General features: G+C 49.1%; 1 protein-coding gene across 8 annotated transcripts in view; it reads right to left on the bottom strand.

Moving 5' to 3' along the window:
- Positions 1–9,693: 9,693 nt before the first annotated feature.
- The window catches only part of Bcl9 (BCL9 transcription coactivator), a 106,369-nt gene continuing 97,877 nt past the window's right edge, over positions 9,694–18,185 (bottom strand). For 7 of the 8 annotated variants that reach the window (XM_045138128.1, XM_045138134.1, XM_045138132.1 and 4 more), the window contains 3 exons: positions 14,495–16,736; positions 13,196–13,456; positions 9,694–11,998 (listed from right to left, as the gene is read on the bottom strand). In XM_045138128.1, the coding sequence (XP_044994063.1) occupies positions 10,884–11,998; positions 13,196–13,456; positions 14,495–16,736 (3,618 nt within the window). In that variant the 3' untranslated portion in view covers positions 9,694–10,883. The remainder of the gene's footprint in view (positions 11,999–13,195; positions 13,457–14,494; positions 16,737–18,185) is intronic. The other variant, XM_045138133.1, reaches the window with a different exon arrangement.

The following is an 18,185-nucleotide window of genomic DNA, read 5'->3' as shown; positions in this document are numbered from 1 at the left end:
CTCACGGTGATTCTCCCACCTCTGTCTTCCAAGTGCTGGAATTAAAGGTGTGCGCCACCACACCTGGCTATAGCTTTGCTTTTGATACACACATTGCAGAAACTGTTAGAACAAGTTACAGAGGGCATTAAGATTATGAAACAATAGATCAAAATGGACATTGAGATGAAACAGGTCTAACAAGAATTCTGAATACCTTCTGAAAAAAAAAAGAAGATTACATAATTAGGACTAATGCTTTCTCTTCATGAAAAAGATCTTGGTGTACCCTTGGGTGCAATAGTGGCATGTCAGTTATGGGGGTAACCAACTGCTGTCTGATTTACATGAGGTATGCTCAGTGGGAGGGAATTCATGAGAACCAAGTCAGAAGCCTATGGCTTGGAAGGTCATAGACCTTCAAGGGAAGCTTCCACTGTTTGGCTAAATGGAGATGGTAGGCCAGAAGCTTTCTAAGCCCACTGATTACTGGTGCTCTCAATTTTGGTTCTAGAAGCTTCTTTTTACAAATGGTGACAAATACCAGGGAGACCCAAGATTCATCAAAGCGATGAAGAAGAGAACGCCCTGGGCTTGGCACTGAATGAGCATCTGTCACACCCACCAGCACCCAGGGAACGTTGCAGACAAAGTTGTGGACAAAATGCAAATGCTATTCTCCCGGCTAGCCAGAGAATCATCTCTATGGAAATGGCAGCAGACACTGAGGAGACTCAAAAGTCATCAAAGTAGGGCTGGGGAAATGGCTTAGCAGTTTAGGCGTTTACCTGCAAAGCCTAAGGACCCTGGTTCAATTCCCCAGGACCCACATAAGCCAGATGCACAAGGTGGCACATGCGTCTGAAGTTAGTTTGCAGTGGCTAGAGGCCCTGGCACGCCCATATTCTCTTTCTGTCTATCTGCCTCTTCCTCTCTCTCTCGGTCTCTCAAATAAATAAATAAATACATAAATTTTTTTTTTAAATTTTATTTATTTATTTATTTGAGAGTGACAGACACAGAGAGAAAGACAGATAGAGGGAGAGAGAGAATGGACGCGCCAGGGCTTCCAGCCTCTGCAAACGAACTCCAGACGCGTGCGCCCCCTTGTGCATCTGGCTAACGTGGGACCTGGGGAACCGAGCCTCGAACCGGGGTCCTTAGGCTTCACAGGCAAGCGCTTAACCGCTAAGCCATCTCTCCAGCCCCATAAAATATTTTTTTAAAAAAAGAGCCAAAGCAGAAAATAAGAGACTGTTGAGAGATCAACATTAAAGGAGACTCTACTACACCCTCTAAAGCTCAGGAAACCTGGCAGAAGAGGGGGTGGGAAGAATCTAAGAGCCACAGCATACGTAGGCATATTCTGGGGCACTGTTCTTCCCCACACGAATGGACTGGCATACTCATGAGCACTGTTCTGAACCCATCAACATTTTGACATGGGGGACTGAGGAGGTATCTGAGGAGATGAGGTGGGGAAGAAGGGGCATAAAGAAAAAAACAGATAAAAGGATGGGAACATGATCAAATTAGTAGATGCTCCTATATTAAAGTTCTCAATAAAAATAATAATTAAGCCAGGCTTGGCGACACACACCTTTAAAACTTGGGAGGCAGAGGTAGGAGGATCACTGTGAGTTGGAGGCCCCCCCTGAGCCTACATAGTGAATTCCAGGTTAGCCTGCACTAGAGTGAAACCTTACCTCAAGAAACCAAAATAAATAAATAAAATAATAATAATAATAAAATAATTAAGCCAGGCATGGCGATGCACGCCTTTAATCCCAGCACTCGGGACGCAGAGGTAGGAGGACTGCCGAGAGTTCAAGGCCACCCTGAGACTCCATAGTGAATTCCAAGTCAGCCTGAGATCGAGTGAGACCCTACCACAAAAAAAAAAAAAAAATCCTTTTCTTAGCTTAGCCTTTGGGACTCTTACTTTCCCCCACCCCTCCCTTTTCAATTTCAGATTCTGTTCTTAGTTGGTCATCGGTTTACCTGTCTCGACCTGTGCTCATTCCCACGTCCATTTCCGTATTCGCGTCACTTCACGGCATGTCTTTTACCCATGGCTTTATTACAGGATCCGCTCCACGCACCACGATCACCATGAAATCTTCTTTGGCAACCCAAGCTCACGCTGGTCCTTTCTTTTCTCTCACCCCCTTAATAAATAGTTACCGATCTTTCCCAGGCGCCGACACTGTGCTCGATGCTGGTGAACACGTGGGAAGCAACGCTGGGCTCCTGACTCAAAGAGAGGGCAGGGCGTGCCACCCGCCGGGTGGGCACAAACAGATCCTGGGGTGCAGACGATGGCGATGGGGGTGTGTGCTGGGAATAGGTGTTTTGTGGGGGAACCAGAGAAGGCCTCTTTGAGGGGGTGTCGCATAGCGCTTTCCTCTGAGCTGGAACATTCCCTCTAGCAGGGAGGAGGAGGAAGGAGGCTCAGGAGGGCAACGAGTCTGGAGGAACCGAAGTTTAGGTCACTGGAGCTCTCCCCAAGGCCATGAAAGCAGAAACGATCACAGGGGGAGAGGCTCTGACCAGCTGAGCTGCCCACAAAACAGGCAGTTTCGAGCTGGAGAGATGGCTTAGCGGTTAAGCGCTCGCCTGTGAAGCCTAAGGACCCCGGTTCGAGGCTCGGTTCCCCAGGTCCCACGTTAGCCAGATGCACAAGGGGGCGCACGTGTCTGGAGTTCGTTTGCAGAGGCTGGAAGCCCTGGCGCGCCCATTCTCTCTCTCTCTCTCTCCCTCTATCTGTCTTTCTCTCTGTGTCTGTTGCTCTCAAGTAAATAAATAAAAAAATGAACAAAAATATTTAAAAAAATAACAAAAAAACAGGCAGTTTCCCTAACTCCTCTATGCTGGCATGGGCTTTTCCACGACGCAACTGCCTTTGAGTCACCCCAAAGAGAACAAACTAATCTTCATAGCAGTGGTTGACGTTTCCAGAGTGGCATTTAATTATTTATCCACTGCAATGTGTTAAAAGTACATATAGAGCTGTATAAATAAATATGTGTTTGTAAAAAAAAAAAAAAAAAAGCACTAATGGCTCAACTACTGACAGCTATAGTCTAGGGAACTTTACCAAAGCCTAAGAGACCTGCTGCAGTGCAGAATGCAAAATAATTCATGGCAATCCAGTCTCGTGCCACCAATGCATCTTGGCTGAATGCAACGTGATGATTCAATCTCTAGCAAGGTACTGGGCCTAGCCTGACTGCATTGGACCAAGAATGGAAGAGCCCGGAGCCAGTGCTCTGGAGCCCTTGTAACATGGCAGAACACAGTTTTTGCATCACTGATTGATCGTATAGGGATGGACAGGAGTCTCCAGGGGAAAGGGCGCCCTGGGGAGCTGTAGAGTTTCTATGTGGTATGAAGAAAACGAAAGCTTGGGCTGGGGAAATGGCTTAGCAGTTAAGGTGTTTGCCTGTGAAGCCTGAGGACCACGGTTCGATTCCCCAGGACTCATGTAAGCCAGGTGCACAAGAGGGCGCAGGCATCTGGAGTTTGTTTGCAGTGGCTGGAGGCCCTGGCACGCCCATTCTCTCTCTCTCTCTGCCTCTTTCTCTCTCTCTCTCTCAGATAAATAAATAAAATACATTAAAGAAAAAGAAAAAGAAAGCTCCTGGAAGCTTGGTAAAGATGAGAAATAAACATAGGCTCCCAGGAGAATTTAACAGAAAGAACTTTTGCTGTAGAAAGTAAATAAATAAAATCTTGAGAACTTGAATGTACTGTTCACACTTACTGTATTTATCTAACGTCGAGTATTGTGAGTCCTCCCTATCCTCTCCCTGCGCTTCAGCCTTTCAAGAAAGCAAGAGGGCAGCTAGTGCCCAGCTGTGGGCAGGAGGCTGCTTCCCAAGTACGTTTTCCCTCCCTAAAGAACCTTTTGTAAAATATAGAGGATCAGGACTGGAGAGATGGCTTAGTGGTTAAGGCACTTTCCCACAAAGCCTAAGGACCCAGGTTCGATTCCCCAGTGCCCACATAAGCCAGATGCACAAGGGGGCACATGCATCTGGAGTTTGTTTACAGTGGCTAGCAGCCCTGGTGTACCCATTCTCTCTCCCTCTTTATGGGCCCCCCAACTCTCTCTCTCTCTCAAATAAATAAAAATTTTAAAAATATACCAGGCGTGGTGGCGCACACCTTTAATCCCAGCACTCGGGTGGCAGAGGTAGGAGATTGTCATGAGTTCAAGGCCACCCAGATACATGGTTAAGTCCAGGTCAGCCTGGGCCAGAGTGCGCCTCTACCTTGAAAAACAAAACAAAACAAAAAAATAAAAATAAAAAAATATATATAAAGGACTAAATCTTGTAGAGTTTCTCATAAAAGCATGCAGTCAGTTGCCCAGATCCTCAACAGTACCATTGAGCCCAGCCTGCAGGCAAAGATTTGTACTTTTGTAATGGGGCTGGGTTTCTCCAACCCATTCTTTGGAATCTTATGGCCCCTCATAAGTGCTTGGGCTCTGAAGAGGCATCTTGCAAGGGAAAGCCTAGTTCTTTTGTGTTTGGTGTGAATAAATAATAAACTTCCATGCTTGTACTATGCACAGGGAAATGATCTCTGGACCTTTGCTGTCTTCTTATGATCACACACACTCGCCTTCCTGCTCCGGTAGCATGGTTGCCAAGCACAATTAAGCATCAAGCCAGGAAGCTGACCGCTGAAGTGTGGTCACTCACCTATAGGCAGAAAACAGAGTCAGGTCTGTTTAATAGTAACCCAGCTAAACCGTGTCAGACAGAGAAGACAATCTTTCTTACGGTCATCATAGTGTGACTCCCTTTTAACGTAATTTTCTTGTTTAACTCCTTCACATATGAAATGTCTACAAACTTGGTTTTGTGCCTTATAAACTATTTGTTTTAAATGTGTTATTAAAAGTTGATCAACAGCCGGGCGTGGCGGCACACGCCTTTAATCCCAGCACTCAGGAGGTAGAGGTAGGAGGACCGCCATGAGTTCGAGGTCACCCTGAGACTCCATAGTGAATTCCAGGTCAGCCTGAGCTAGAGTGAGGAGACATTACCTTGGAAAACCAAAAAAAAAAAAAAAAAAAAAAGAAAAGAAAAGAAAAAAGAAAGAAAGAAAGAAAAGAAGATTCTATGAGCTTAAAGCAAGAGTTTGTGACTATGAAAAATTATTTTTAAAAATTAGAGAAATGAAAATAGCAGTAAAGGTTCAAGTTGTCTGAAGAAATAAGCAATAGGAGCCAGAGAGATTGCTTAGTGGTTAAATGCTTGCAAAGTTTGATGGCCCAGGTTTGATTCTCCAGTACCCATATAAAGCCAGATGCAGAAAGTGGCATAAGCATCTGGAGTTCGTTTGCAGTGGTAAGAGGCCCTTGGAGTGCCAATTCTTTCTCTCTCTCTGTGCTTGCAAATAAATAATAAATAACATTAAAAAAAGAAATAAGAAGTAGGATGCTTTGAAAATCAGAAGAGATGAGCTTAAGGATTTTGTCAAATAATCAAGTGTTTACAAGCAAGTTCTCTGAGGTTTCCTGACCCTACCTCCAGCCTGTCTCCACCGTAGCACTCATCTTTCTAAAAAGCCATCTGGATCGCTTTATTTATTATTTATGTGTTTGATTTTTGTGATACTAGGGATCAGACCGAGGGTCTTGATCATCTAGGCAAGTGACTGTTCTACCATTGGGTAAACATCCTCGACCCTTAAAACTTGGAAACTCCATCTCCTCAGAGGGCCACATCGGGTTCTATAGGTGATCTGACATGCTTTTTAAGTGTGCCTTTTCCACTTTGGCCTCCCTTCACAGCTGATCTTGTTCTCCAGGTCCTTGATCTTCCCACTTTGCTTTACCACTGTGTTCCAGGAAACTCCCCTCCTCCAAGAGTTCATTCAAAGACTACCTGCTTCTGAAATCTCTCTGAAACTTCCTTCTTGATGGCTTGTTTCCAGTTCTGTTTGCACTTGTACTGCAGTAACCATTCCATTGCGTTGTAATAGATCTAGCCACCTGTCCCTTCATCCCAGGCTGAGCACAGCCCTTGACACACACTAGGTGCTCTGTCAATGTTGACACACAGTAGGAACGCTACCAGTACTGGCTGAGTAAACGGGCCTTTGGGTTATGTACAGCCTTCATCTTTCAGCACTTTGAAAGTCCTCAGGAAAGGAGGAAAGAATTGACTAAAGCATACGCAGTTGACCCGACACAGAGGCTGCTGTCCCCAGCCTGCCCCAGCAGCCGGTAGGGAGAAAGTGATGTAGAGAGCAGGATCCTGCACCCCTCGGCAGCTACTGTGAATTTCTCTTGGTCAAAACAGCCAGAATCACGTAATTAATCTGTGGACCTCAGTGAAAACAAAATATAAAGATGGATACCCACAGCCAAAAAATTAAGAATTTCTTTTAAAATGTGTCAATGTGCATGTGTGTATGAGTATTCCTTATGCCCGGGCCTGTAGCTGCTACAAATGAATAGCTTGACGTGGGTGGCTGGAGAATTTAACCCAGGCCATGAGGCTTAGCAAGCAAGGTCCTCTATCCACAGAGCTATCTTCCCAGCTCCCCTCCCCTAATTAAGGGCTTCTACCAGTGACAGCAGACCTGAACTATACCAGAGTCCTGTCTGACTGTACATGCGGTATATCCCCAAAGACAGCCCTGACAAAGTTACAACCAGAGAAGTAGGGGAGAGTAGGAGTGGTGTATCAAGTTAAAAAAAAATCAAAATTTTAATTTTTATTTATTTATTTATTTGAGACAGAGAGAAGGAAAGAGAGAGAAGAGAGAGAATGGGCACACCAGGGCCTCTAGCCACTGCAAACAACCTCCATCTGCATGTGCCACCATGTGCATCTGGCTTATGTGGGACCTGGAGAATCGAACCTGGGTCCTTAGTTTTCACAGTCAAGTACCTTAACTGCTAAGCCACTCCTCTAGCCCTGGACCAAGTTTTTTAAAAGTAGTTTTACAACATTGAAGTTGTTTGAAAATTTACCTTGGTGGGTGGGCTCAGGGGTAGATCACCTGCCTAGCAAGCGTGAGGATTTGGTCCCTAGCTCTGTAGATGATGACAATAGTCATAATAATAGTTAACAAAATAATATTTAATTTTCCTCATGCCACACCCTATATAAATGACTAAAATTACATATATTCCATTTATTACTGCAGATTGCCTTGTTTGATTTCACATTGTTTCAGAGAAAAATGCACATACTCCAACACACTCCTTAAGGAATAGTTCTCTGCAGCGGGGCGTGGTGGCGCACGCCTTTAATTCCAGCACTTGGGAGGCACAGGTAGGAGAATTGCCATGAGTTCGAGGCCTCTCTGAGACTACATAGTGAATTCCAGGTCAGCCTAAGCTAGAGTGAGACCCTACCTTGAAAAACAAAAAAACAAAAACCAAAAAAAAAAAAAGAGTTCTCTGGCCCTGTCCACACCACTTGCCCCTGAACTGAATGCAGTAGCAGTCCTCATTTCATTTTCTACATTCAATCCCAAATCATGCTAGCGTGTGTGTATGTGGGGGGGGGGGTATTGAAAACTGCCTTAGCATTTACAGGATCAAATGACTGTGACATATCTTTGTCATGGGTATTTAAAACAAAATCTTGCATCATTAGTTCTCCGTATCATCACATTCAGCGAAGTCCAAGTCTCAAAACGTGATTTTATAATGAGCCTAATAAATTAGAAATCATTATAGTTCAACCCCAAATAAACTTGGCTTATTAGAGATCATTCTGATGAAATGCTGCTGGCGTATTCTGATATATGGAATGTTTATGACGCGTCCTTTTTAAAAATATATATATAATTTATTTGCAAGCATAGACTGAGAACAGGTACGCCAGGGCCTCTTGACACTGCCAACAAACTCAGGATGCGTTGTGCCACTTGGTGCATCTGGTTTTACGTCGAATCTGGGCTGTCAGGCTTTGCAAGCAAGCGCCCTCAACCGCTGAGCCATCTTTCCAGCCTTATGACAGGTCTTTTTTAAAAAATCTGCATTTGAAGCTGGGCATGGTGGCACACGTCTTTAATCTCAGCACTCAGGAGGCAGAGGTGGAAGGATCACCGTGAGTTCGAGGCCACCCTCAGACTACATAGTGAATTCCAGGTCAGCCTGAGCTAGAGTGAGACCCTACTTCAAGAAACCAAACAAAAAAAACCCCTCCTTTTGAAATGGGAATGCCGACATGCACCGCTGCAAGTTATCCAGCAGGGGTCGCTGGAGAGGAGTGCCACATCCCAGGCACCTGCCTAGCAGGCATGACTGCCTCCCTAAGGGGCACCCATCTCTCACTGGCCCTCCAGGTGGGTATCTGCTTCCATTCCCTGCCTGGGAGAGTTAGCAGTGACACCACACCATTAGTCCTACAGGGAGTCAGCAGCCCCACAAGCCAGACAGATGCCAATTTTCTTAAGGCTTTCATCTCATGCTCCCCAAACTTGCCTGTTACTCCATTCTCGTCTATATAATTCAAAGTCAGACACACAGAAAACCAAGGAAGATGGCTAATTCTATGAAACACAGACATTTTGCCAGGCTGATTTACGTACGACGTAAAATTTTCACCACTCAGCAGCAATACAACAGACCTGATTAAGCCACTCCTTAAAACTTGTGAGTTTTGCCATCTCATTTATAAGATACAATCGCCACATAGGTCATAGGGCCGCCCAAACACGACAGGGCACACAGCATCTGAGGCGACTGAGAGAGTGAACACACTAGGGCTCATTTACACCTCTCTGTTGCCCGAGGCTCCCGCGTTACTGAGAAGCAGGACCCAAGGATGAAGATGGCCAGCCGGGCAGCTCTCCGCGGCACTTGGGGGACAGTGCAATGGGCAGCGCTGCCGTGGGTGTCCGCAGATGACAGGCACCTGAAGTTCCAGCCCGGGCTGTCCCCTGAGGACCATCCTGCCAAGGCCACCCACTGAGCTCAAAGGGTCTCCACCTCAACAAGCACATTTTACAACAGGAAAAACACTGCAGCCAGTCCCTCAGATGCGTGACATGCGTGTCACACGCTGATGTGCTGAGAGGCATGTGCAGTGGGAAAGGAACTGATCAGACTGAGCAGGGCCAGCAGAGGTGACAGAGGGCAGGCCAGGGAAGACAGAGAGGCACTGGGGATCAGTAGAAACTCGGCCTCGTAGCTGTAATATTTTTACTGTAGTGAGATCTAGGAACACTTCATAGCTTATTTGAATGGCTTTAAAAATCTATGCACCTTGGCTTTTATGATTACTTTTAACAAAAGTTCCTAATGAGTGAGGCTGGAGAGATTGCTCAGCAATTAATGAGCTTGCCTGCAAAGCCTGAGGACCCAGGTCCGATTCCCCAGTACTCACGTAAAGCCAGATGTACAAGATGGTGCATGCATCTGAAGTTCATTTGCAGTGGCTAGAGGCCCCGGAGCACCCATTCTTCCTCTCAAATAATTTTTTCAAGTTCCTAATGAAGACCATTAATTGCTCTAGAGGTCAAGGTCAGCAATGGGACTACAGCTGCTGTTCTGCTCCTGACTCCAACACTTAGGGTGCCCTCCAGAAGGGGCAGTGCTACAGGGCAAGAAAGATGCTCATTTGAAAAGGCCTGTAGCTCTCCTTGCCCCTCAGGGGACTCCAACGCTGGGTCACATGGCAACCAGTAGATGCAATACTAAAAGAACAGGAATCCCAATGAACAAAAATGGCAAGGCAATTTTGTAAGAAACAATATATTTTATTTTTCTGACACCACAGCTCTGGTGAGTGGTTTTGTACCAAATTTAATGAAGGTTACACAGAACGTCTTACGCATGGGAGAGGGAGGAAGGGGAAGGAACCACAGAATTTAAAACAAAACAAGATCCTGGGTAGCTTTTAGCATCTGTTCCATTCCCACATGGTAAAACTCACTTGGGAATTCCTAAGAAAAGGAGAACAGAAAACAAGGGGTGCAGAAAGAGTACACCAGGAAAGGACAGGGTTGAGGGACAGGACTCTGCGCTCAGGAGAGGTTTTGCCTTTGAGCGTGTCCCCCCAGGGGACACCGGGTATTGCAGCTGCCAAAGGGAAGGGAGGAGAGGGAAGCAGAGGTCACCAGTGAGGGTCACAAGGGAGAGGACCACACTTAACTAAGGGGACTAGAAGAGGGGAAGGAGAGAAAACCGTGGTGATGGGTTTGTATACTGGGAGACAGACCGTGCTGAAGAGCACTTGAACTGGGGGCGGGGAAAAAAAAAAAGTCCTAAACTTCAGTATTTTTAAAAGAAAAATTTCCCCCCTCCCCCCACCCCTCGCTGAACTTAGTTCCTTTTTTTGTGCTTTTCATTAATACTCTGCTCTGAGGTCGTAGTTTGGTTTTTCTATACACTGGAGTTGAAAGAAAATAGTCCAAAGGTCTGAAGATGGATTTTCCACCTGAAGTAAACAGCCCAGCCTTCCTGTTCTCCTCTTGCCCCAAAGACTAGAGTCTCTGCTAAAATCCCTTTTACAATATAGTACAGTACACACGGAGAAATAAAGCCCAACTCAAGAACAAAACCGAAAAGAATCCTGGGAGAAGCCAGTCCAAGGACGTAAACATACAGAGAACGGTGCAACACGTGACAGATGGCAATTTCAAAACACGGCTACGGATTCCCAAAAGTAGGTGCCATCATGGGATACTCAAGTCCACAAAAATAATTTTTAAAAAATAAATCTTAAAAAAAACACACCTGTTGATTAAATGGGTAATTTGTGTTCTGGTAAATCCATACATTCTCGAGTTCCCTCCTCCCCCAAGCAGCCCTCCGGCCTGTTCTCCTATTGCATGTCCAACAGTGAGGACTCAGGCAGCGCCCCAAAGCAGCCCTCAGGACCTAGAATCTCATCTTGACGAGGATCGGCACATCCAGTCTTAGCAGCTTAAAACATCATGTTTCCTGGGTTGCCAGGTCCTTGGCTGAATCCCCCCATGCCCACGTCAGCAGCCATGCCCCGGGGCCTCATCTGTGGGGGGATCATGATGTTCTGTTGGGGTCCCATCATGCCCTGCATGGACATCATCATGCCTGGAGAGCCTACCGGCCCAGGATGGGTATAGAGCCCAGCTGGCCCTCGATCCTTGCCAGGAATCATGCCCACGGCAGCAGCTGGATTGGTCATCAGGGTGGGCTGCCCGGGCATTGTAGATTGTGCTGGTGACATCATCCGATGGTGAGGTCCCATCATGCCTTGCTGGAGAAAGGCTGGTGGTCTCATTGGGCTGTGACCTGGCATGGATGGGGCTGTACCAAGAGGGATGTCTGGAGTTCCTACTGGCCCTGGACCTCCCATGCCAGGTAATGCCAGTCCCATCCTGGGCGCTTGATCGCTCATCATGCCCTGCATGTGGGAAAAGCCGGGTCCAGGACCCTGTGGCTGTTTCCGGCCTGGGACCTCGCCTCGAGGGAAATACTGCAGCGTCTGGCTGGGCTTCTCTGACGGGATAATGCGGGAGAGGTCGAACTCGGGTATTCCTGTGGCTCCAGGTCGGATGACCTCCTGCAGGTCGGGGTCTGTAAACACTGAAGGCATGCTGTTCCCCAGGACGGTGAAGGAGTCAGGCGCCCCAGGGCCTCCAGGCTTGCAAAGTGCTGCATCTGCTGAACTTTGGGGCAGGTTGCTGGGGCGGCCAAGGGGGCCTTCTGGGAAACCCATTCCTCCTGGGAAATTGCCTTGTCCCCCACTGGGGCCATTGTGAGGGAATGGCACCTGCTGGGGAGGAGACTGCACTGGAGGGAAACCCTGGGGGAAGCCCATCCGTCCTTGAGGTGCCATCGGGGGCTCCTGGGATGCATGCCCCATGATAGGATTGTGTGACATCAGGCCGGGCCCCATCGGGACCCCGTGAGGAGGTATGTTGGGTCCCATGGCATTCGGAGAGGGCATCTGGTTGGAGTGAGAAAGTGGCTGGGTCATTCCCATTGGGCTGAGGGTTGGCATCGGAACCACGGGGTTTGGACCTGAAATTCGAGGATTCTGTGTATTAATGCCCATTCCTAGAAAAAATAAAGATATCAAAGAGATCAACTCAACCAACATCAACTCACAAAGCAATAATAAATTAACTTAACAGAAAATTATTAGGCGTCAAATATATGCTAAGCTGGGAAGACATACAATACACTGGTCCTGTCACCGGAAAGACTGTCCCACACTGAGGGGCATGTATGCCAAGGGCCGTGCAAGACACTGTGTCAGTGAACCTTCAAGCGTGTGACACACTGCTTGGAAGACAGCAAGAGGGAAATCTCTCTGAAAAGTTCTAAGTTAATTTGCAAATGGTAGTTGTCTTCACTGGAGACATTTAATATACAAGAAAAGAATTTGCCTAAATAACTCGAGTATGGTTCTTTTTGAGGGAGAGGGTTAATTGGTTCTGTAAGTCCAAATACCACAAATGTTAGCAATGAGAACAAACAGGTCTCCTTTTTAACAGGCAGCATTTTCTACTATCTTGTACAGGGAGCATTTGAAACTCCAGGGTACAGCAAACGCTAACTTTCAGTGGAAAGGGAAGGGGCCCGCACTGCAGCGTGCGTACAGGCGCACGCACATCTGTTCTCCCCACGGAGTCAAAATCAAGTCTGGTAGGGACGGGGCTGGCGGCTAATGCACATAACGCATTCCTAACGATCAAAAGAAAGGCGGAGCCAGACACCCAGGGCTGGAAGTCATGGTCTCTTGATGGCCACCAGCCTACATCATTGCTGCTAGTGGAGCGAGGTGGGCAGGACTGAGCTTAGGGCTGAAAGTGCACCCAAGTGGCAGTGAAGGGGAGAGATGTTTATTATCTCTCTAGTCCTGAAGAAAAGGCTCCTCTAGGAAAGGGGGGCTTGCTTCTGACTGACGTCCTGCAGCTACCTGTGGCCGGAGGCTGTCTTTCTAGGAAAACACTTGAGCAACTTGGAAGCGAGACACTGTCATCAGCACATTAGAAAGAAGTGGCATTAAGTACTACTAGAGGAGACCCAAAATAAAATAAACCTCTACAAGCCGCCACCACCAGACAAACCAGCCAACCAACAAAACCACGCTGCTCCCCACAGACACTCACTAGTAGAGGCCCGTCAATTCCACGGCAACTCGCTCACATTTCCGTTTCTTAACCTCCTACGGGCCCAGGTCTACAGCCACTGAGAAGTGCCCTCCCCGAAACCTTTCTGTCTTGTCCGGTTCCAGTCCCACCTTCTCACCTGGCATATTATTCATTGACGGCAAGTTGGGAGAGCGAGCTGGAGGGGAGTCGTCATCAGAGCTGGCCACAGTCTTGATGGCATCATGGTACAGTGGGGTTGAGCTGGGCATTGCAAACTTAGACATTCGAGACATCATAATGGACAGAGGGTTTTGGGAGAGGGTTGGCTCCGGAGGCATGGTGTACGGTGTGCTAGAGGGAAGACTTCCCGGAATATTCACAGAGGCAGGCTGGCTGGCTGCAGGAGGTGGGGGGCCACCTAAAAGAACAAAAGCAGGCAGGGAATTAGATGCCTTCGGAAGGCGACTGAGTCCCATGACTATGAAGGAACAAAGCAGGAACGAGATGGACGAGCAGGATGGTGCTATCAGTGCCGGGACAGGAGTCATCAATCTTGCAGTCGGGCCCTCGTGTGTGCAGAGAATGCACTGTGATAGCGACAGATCGGTAGACGTGAGGAAAAACACGCCAACGACACGTCATGGAAGGCACGGTTTGGAGACAAGCGTTTCGCTAGAGTGGGTAGTTAAGTGAACCTTTTCCCGCAGCCAATCATAACTTAGAATTCGACTTTTTAGCATGCTACCAAGTCAGCTCCAACCTGGGGTCGAATGGTATTGCTGCACACAAACTCTTAAATAATTTCCTCAACGAGACGTTTGAGCTAAAAAGCTAGAAAGGGACTTGCTACTGCACTCCACTGTGTTAGTGGCCACTATCCCATGGAGACAGACATTTTGGCCTGGCAGCATAAATCTGTCTGATTCCAGTCCTCAAATGGAGCTGACAGTAACCTCGTAGTTAAGACCTCAGTGACCACCTCTGGTCCCATTCAGAGCCTCCTGTCTCATCAGGAAACACTACAACAAACAGCAGTGGATGAGTAAGGATGGCACTCTACCAAGGAGGCTTGGTAACTGCCTCTGGCTGACATCTATTTATAGGAACACCCCAAGATAAGAGCAGGCTTCCCAGTGCTCTGCTTAGGTTATATTCAGAGTATTGTCACCAATTGAGGTCCTCTGAGCTGGGTGGGTCTGGTACTTTGGGAAGCCACGAGTGTCCACTGTTCCTTCCCAGCTTGGGCTCACTGTGCAAAAGGTAAATGACTCAGACCACGGCGCCATCTTTCCCATTTTCCCACCTTACAACAGTTCTGTTGAATCCATATTCTTTGCCGGGAAGGAAGACTTATGCGTAACTGTGGAAGTAATGGAAATTAAGACACCTTTCCACAAAAAGGCTCTCTGGTAGTCCTCTGCTCCAAGAGTGACCACAAGGAGGCAAGCACACTTACCCGACTCTACGCTCCCCAGCAGAGCTGGGGAGGCCATGGTGAGGGGCGCTTTATGGTTTGGAGGAATCCCAGGACTCTGCAGGGGAGGCTTGGGAGAGGAGGTCCAGCCGGGGGACGGGGCGGGGAGCGACGGAGACTTGAGGTGGACTGGCGAAGCAGCAGCAGAGCCCAGGACAGGAGGGGACTTAATGGACGCAGCAGCAGCTGGGCCCGCCAGCATGCCAGCCAGCTGCGACGGAGTCTGGGGGGACTTGAGGTTCCCGGAGGGTGAGCCCAGCATCGGGGACTGGACCTGGTGCATCGTGGGCGATTTCAGAGGGTTCATGCCTGGGGAGTGCACCTGGCTGCCGGTCACAGAGATATCCAGCGGCTTCCGCCCCAGGCCGCGCTGGACGGGGGGAGCCGTGTTGAGGCTAGTGGGGTTACTGGAGGGGTTGAGAGGTAGTGGTGGCATGTGGCTGAGCCGGCTGTTAGTCCTTTGGTCGGGCCCAATTGGTTCTCTGAGATTCCGCAAGCCACTGTTGCTGCCCGGACCCTGAGACGTGGGAAGGAACGGCCGGGGGCCCGCGCCGAGCTCCTGCTGCGGGTACTCCCCGAAGGGCAGGGGCACCATCTTCTGCTGGGCAGGCAGCATCTCGGAGCTCCCCGGGCGCAGCTTCATCATCTCCTCAGGGCCCGCCGCGGCCTCTCTCAGCTTTTGAGGTATCATCTGAGAGCTGGACCCCATGCTGACGTTGAGACTGACGTCTCCCTTCAGCCCACCCGGAACCATTCCGAACTCAAGCTCCCGACCAGGCCCTATCTGGGGAGGCATGCCTTTTGGGAAGTCACCCCTGGAAGGACTCAGAGGACCCTCAACTGGTATCCGAGGGAAGATGGGGTTACTCCCAGGCTCCATGTGGCGCTGGGAACCAGGGAGCATCCTGTTCATCTCCACGCCGGGCCGGACACCCTCCATGCTCATGCCCGGCGGGAGGCCCAGCTGCTTCTCCGCCAGCTGCTGCTGAAACATCTCTTCCGACAAGCCCTGCGGGTTTGGGAAGCGCTCCCCTCGGCCAGGGCCACTGAAGACGCCTTGACCAGGAGGGAAATTTCGACCATCGGGGATTTTTGGCACATCGTCTGGCCAACCGACTCCAGAAAGACCTGGTCTAGATGCTGGGTTGGGCACATTTGGCCCCTCCATTTCAGAGTTTATCATTCCTGCGAACCCAGGGAGGCGCATCTGGGTCCCTGGCATGTTGGGGTGGGGGGCCATTCCCCTCGGGGGCAGAGAATGTGAAAGGTTGATACCGTCAGAAAATGGTTCTGCAGCCCCGGGGGCCCAGCCTTCGCTAGGAGCCATCTGGTAGGGGGGCGGGGGCCCTCGGACCACTCCCCGTGGCCCGTGCTGATGGACCATCATCTCCTGCAGGGAGCACTGCTGGACCACCACCTGCTCCTGCTTCCTCCTCTTCTCTTCGTAAAACTCTTGCTGCAGCTTCAGCCAAGCTATCTGCTCGGGAGTCATGTGGTCCAGGTGGTCAGGGCCCATGGGCCCCGGCTGCGAGCTCATGTTGGGTGGAACCATCTCCTCGGGAGAAAAGGGCACGTCCCGATGCCCCTGAGGGCCAAATGGAGCTCCCACATCTGTCCGGGGCCCAGCTCCTTTACCTAGGCTTTGGGATTGAGCCATCATGGCCTGGATTGGCCCTTCTGCTTTCTTCTGAGGTCCATCTAACACCCCAGTATTTGGCTGGGGACCCCCCGTCTGTCCCGCTGTGAATTCCTTCTCGTCAGGGAAGAGCATGCGCTGGATGTCTCTGAGAGTTTGTAAGGAGCGCTCTCGGTGCTCCAGCTGCTCCTGAGACAGGCCATCGGGGTTCTCTCCCAGTGTGGGGGGCTCACCACTGGACACTGGTGGAGGTGGGGGGGCTTTGGGATCTGCTGAAGAGCTATTGCTCCCCTGGGAGACAGGAGTCACTGCTCGGTTGTTGGGCGTCGAGTTTGGCCCAGTACCATCTGGGGGCAGAGGTGTGGAGCTGGCAGGACTGCCCACGGAAGGGACCAGTTTATTTTCTACCCCAGGACTATCCTGGTCCAGGGGGCGCGGGGGTGCGGCAGGCTTGGGTGCTGGTGCCTGAATGGGTGGAGTTGGCTGCAGTCTGGTGTTCTGGGAAGGATTCTGGTCCTGGTTGGCTGGAGCCGGAGGCTGCTGTGGGAGAGGTTTCGGATCATTCCGAAGGGCAGATATCTGTGTGTTCTGAAAATAAACAAGATTTCTTTTTTAAAAAAAAATCACTGGCAAGTTGAGCAGAAGGGCAATTTAAAAAGCAAGATACGTTATAAAGGTCTCGTTCCAGCTCATAAATCCATACCAAACCTGTTTACATATAGTCCTTCTTTGGACATAAGAGACATTTTGAGTCTTTTTTTTTTTTTTTTTTTTTTTGTAACTCTTACTGTCAAAGAGCATCCTCTTTTCCTTGCTGCAGATTAGGGTTAGCTAACTCTACCAGCATGCCAGGCGACAGCCTCGCTGCCACAGTGAGTACACCTGAGAATCTACATCGAGGAACAGGGTTGATGTCACATGTCTACTGTGTGTTTTTGATTAAGGGAAAGATTCATTTCTTGGTAGGGGGGAGGTTATACCAAACACCTTTTCCTTATCCCTGGAAGTACCACTGGCTATGCAGACTTCTGTCAATCCAGAAGTCTGAGGGTTCCAGCTGAGAGACGAGGTACCGGGCCCTGGCAGCCTTTCACCCAACCAGCCGCAGGCAGTGCAAGGCTGCTGTCCCACGCTCCCTCTGGTATCTGTTTTGAGTCTACGATCACCAATTCCATATTTGACAAGTCTGTACGTTGAACTGTAGTACGATCGTCTGCAGGCAGGAGGCGTCCGTGGAGAAATCGGAGGCTATCGAGCTTGTGGTGCCTTTTGATCAGCTCTTTCCGACAGACAGCAGGCTGCCCTTTACTTTTTGCTTTTTGAGGTAGGATCTCACTCCAGCCCAGGCCAGGTTGCCTTTTTTAATAGGCTGGATGATTGCTAATTACTGTTTATTATGTACTCTGCTCCCCTATGTCCTCGGCAAGAGGACACTCACCTGCAGTAAGGCCATGTGGACACTGTGAGGATTTGGAAGAGTGCACACGCGTACCGAGTTTCAACCCTGGCACGGCTGAGTTTTTTTTTTAATTTATTTATTTGAGAGAGAAAGAGAAAGAGAGAGAGAGAGAGAGAGAATATATGAATGAATATGGGTGTGCCAGGGCTCTTGCCAATGAACTCCAGATGCACGTGCCACCTTGTGCATCTGGCTTCATGTGGGTACTGAGGAATTGAAGCTGGGTCCTTTGCCTTTGTTGGCAAGTGCCTTAACCGCTAAGCCATCTCTCCAGCCCACAGCTGAGACTTCAGATGTCACCTGTTTTCTCTCAATTTGTAATGTCAGTCACTTACTGTTGCTTAAAATCTCCCAGTGACCACCCATCCTGGTCTCTGAGTTCAGGTTCCCTGAGAGCAGCTGCTGCAAACAGCCCCGGATGCATGTGTCGCCCTGTGCACCTGGCTCAGGTACTGGGGAATTGAACCCAGGGGCGTCAGGCTTCAAACAAGTGCCTTTAACTGCTGAGCCACCTCTCTCTTCAGCCCTCTAGTGCAATTCATATCTTAGGTGCTGATAATCCAGGTAAGAATTAGGTA

Source organism: Jaculus jaculus, chromosome 19, assembly GCF_020740685.1.
Source record: "Jaculus jaculus isolate mJacJac1 chromosome 19, mJacJac1.mat.Y.cur, whole genome shotgun sequence".
Classification (NCBI taxonomy): domain Eukaryota; kingdom Metazoa; phylum Chordata; class Mammalia; order Rodentia; family Dipodidae; genus Jaculus; species Jaculus jaculus.
The sequence above is the reverse complement of the archived record's forward strand: the minus strand, read 5'-3'. Positions and strand labels throughout refer to the sequence as shown.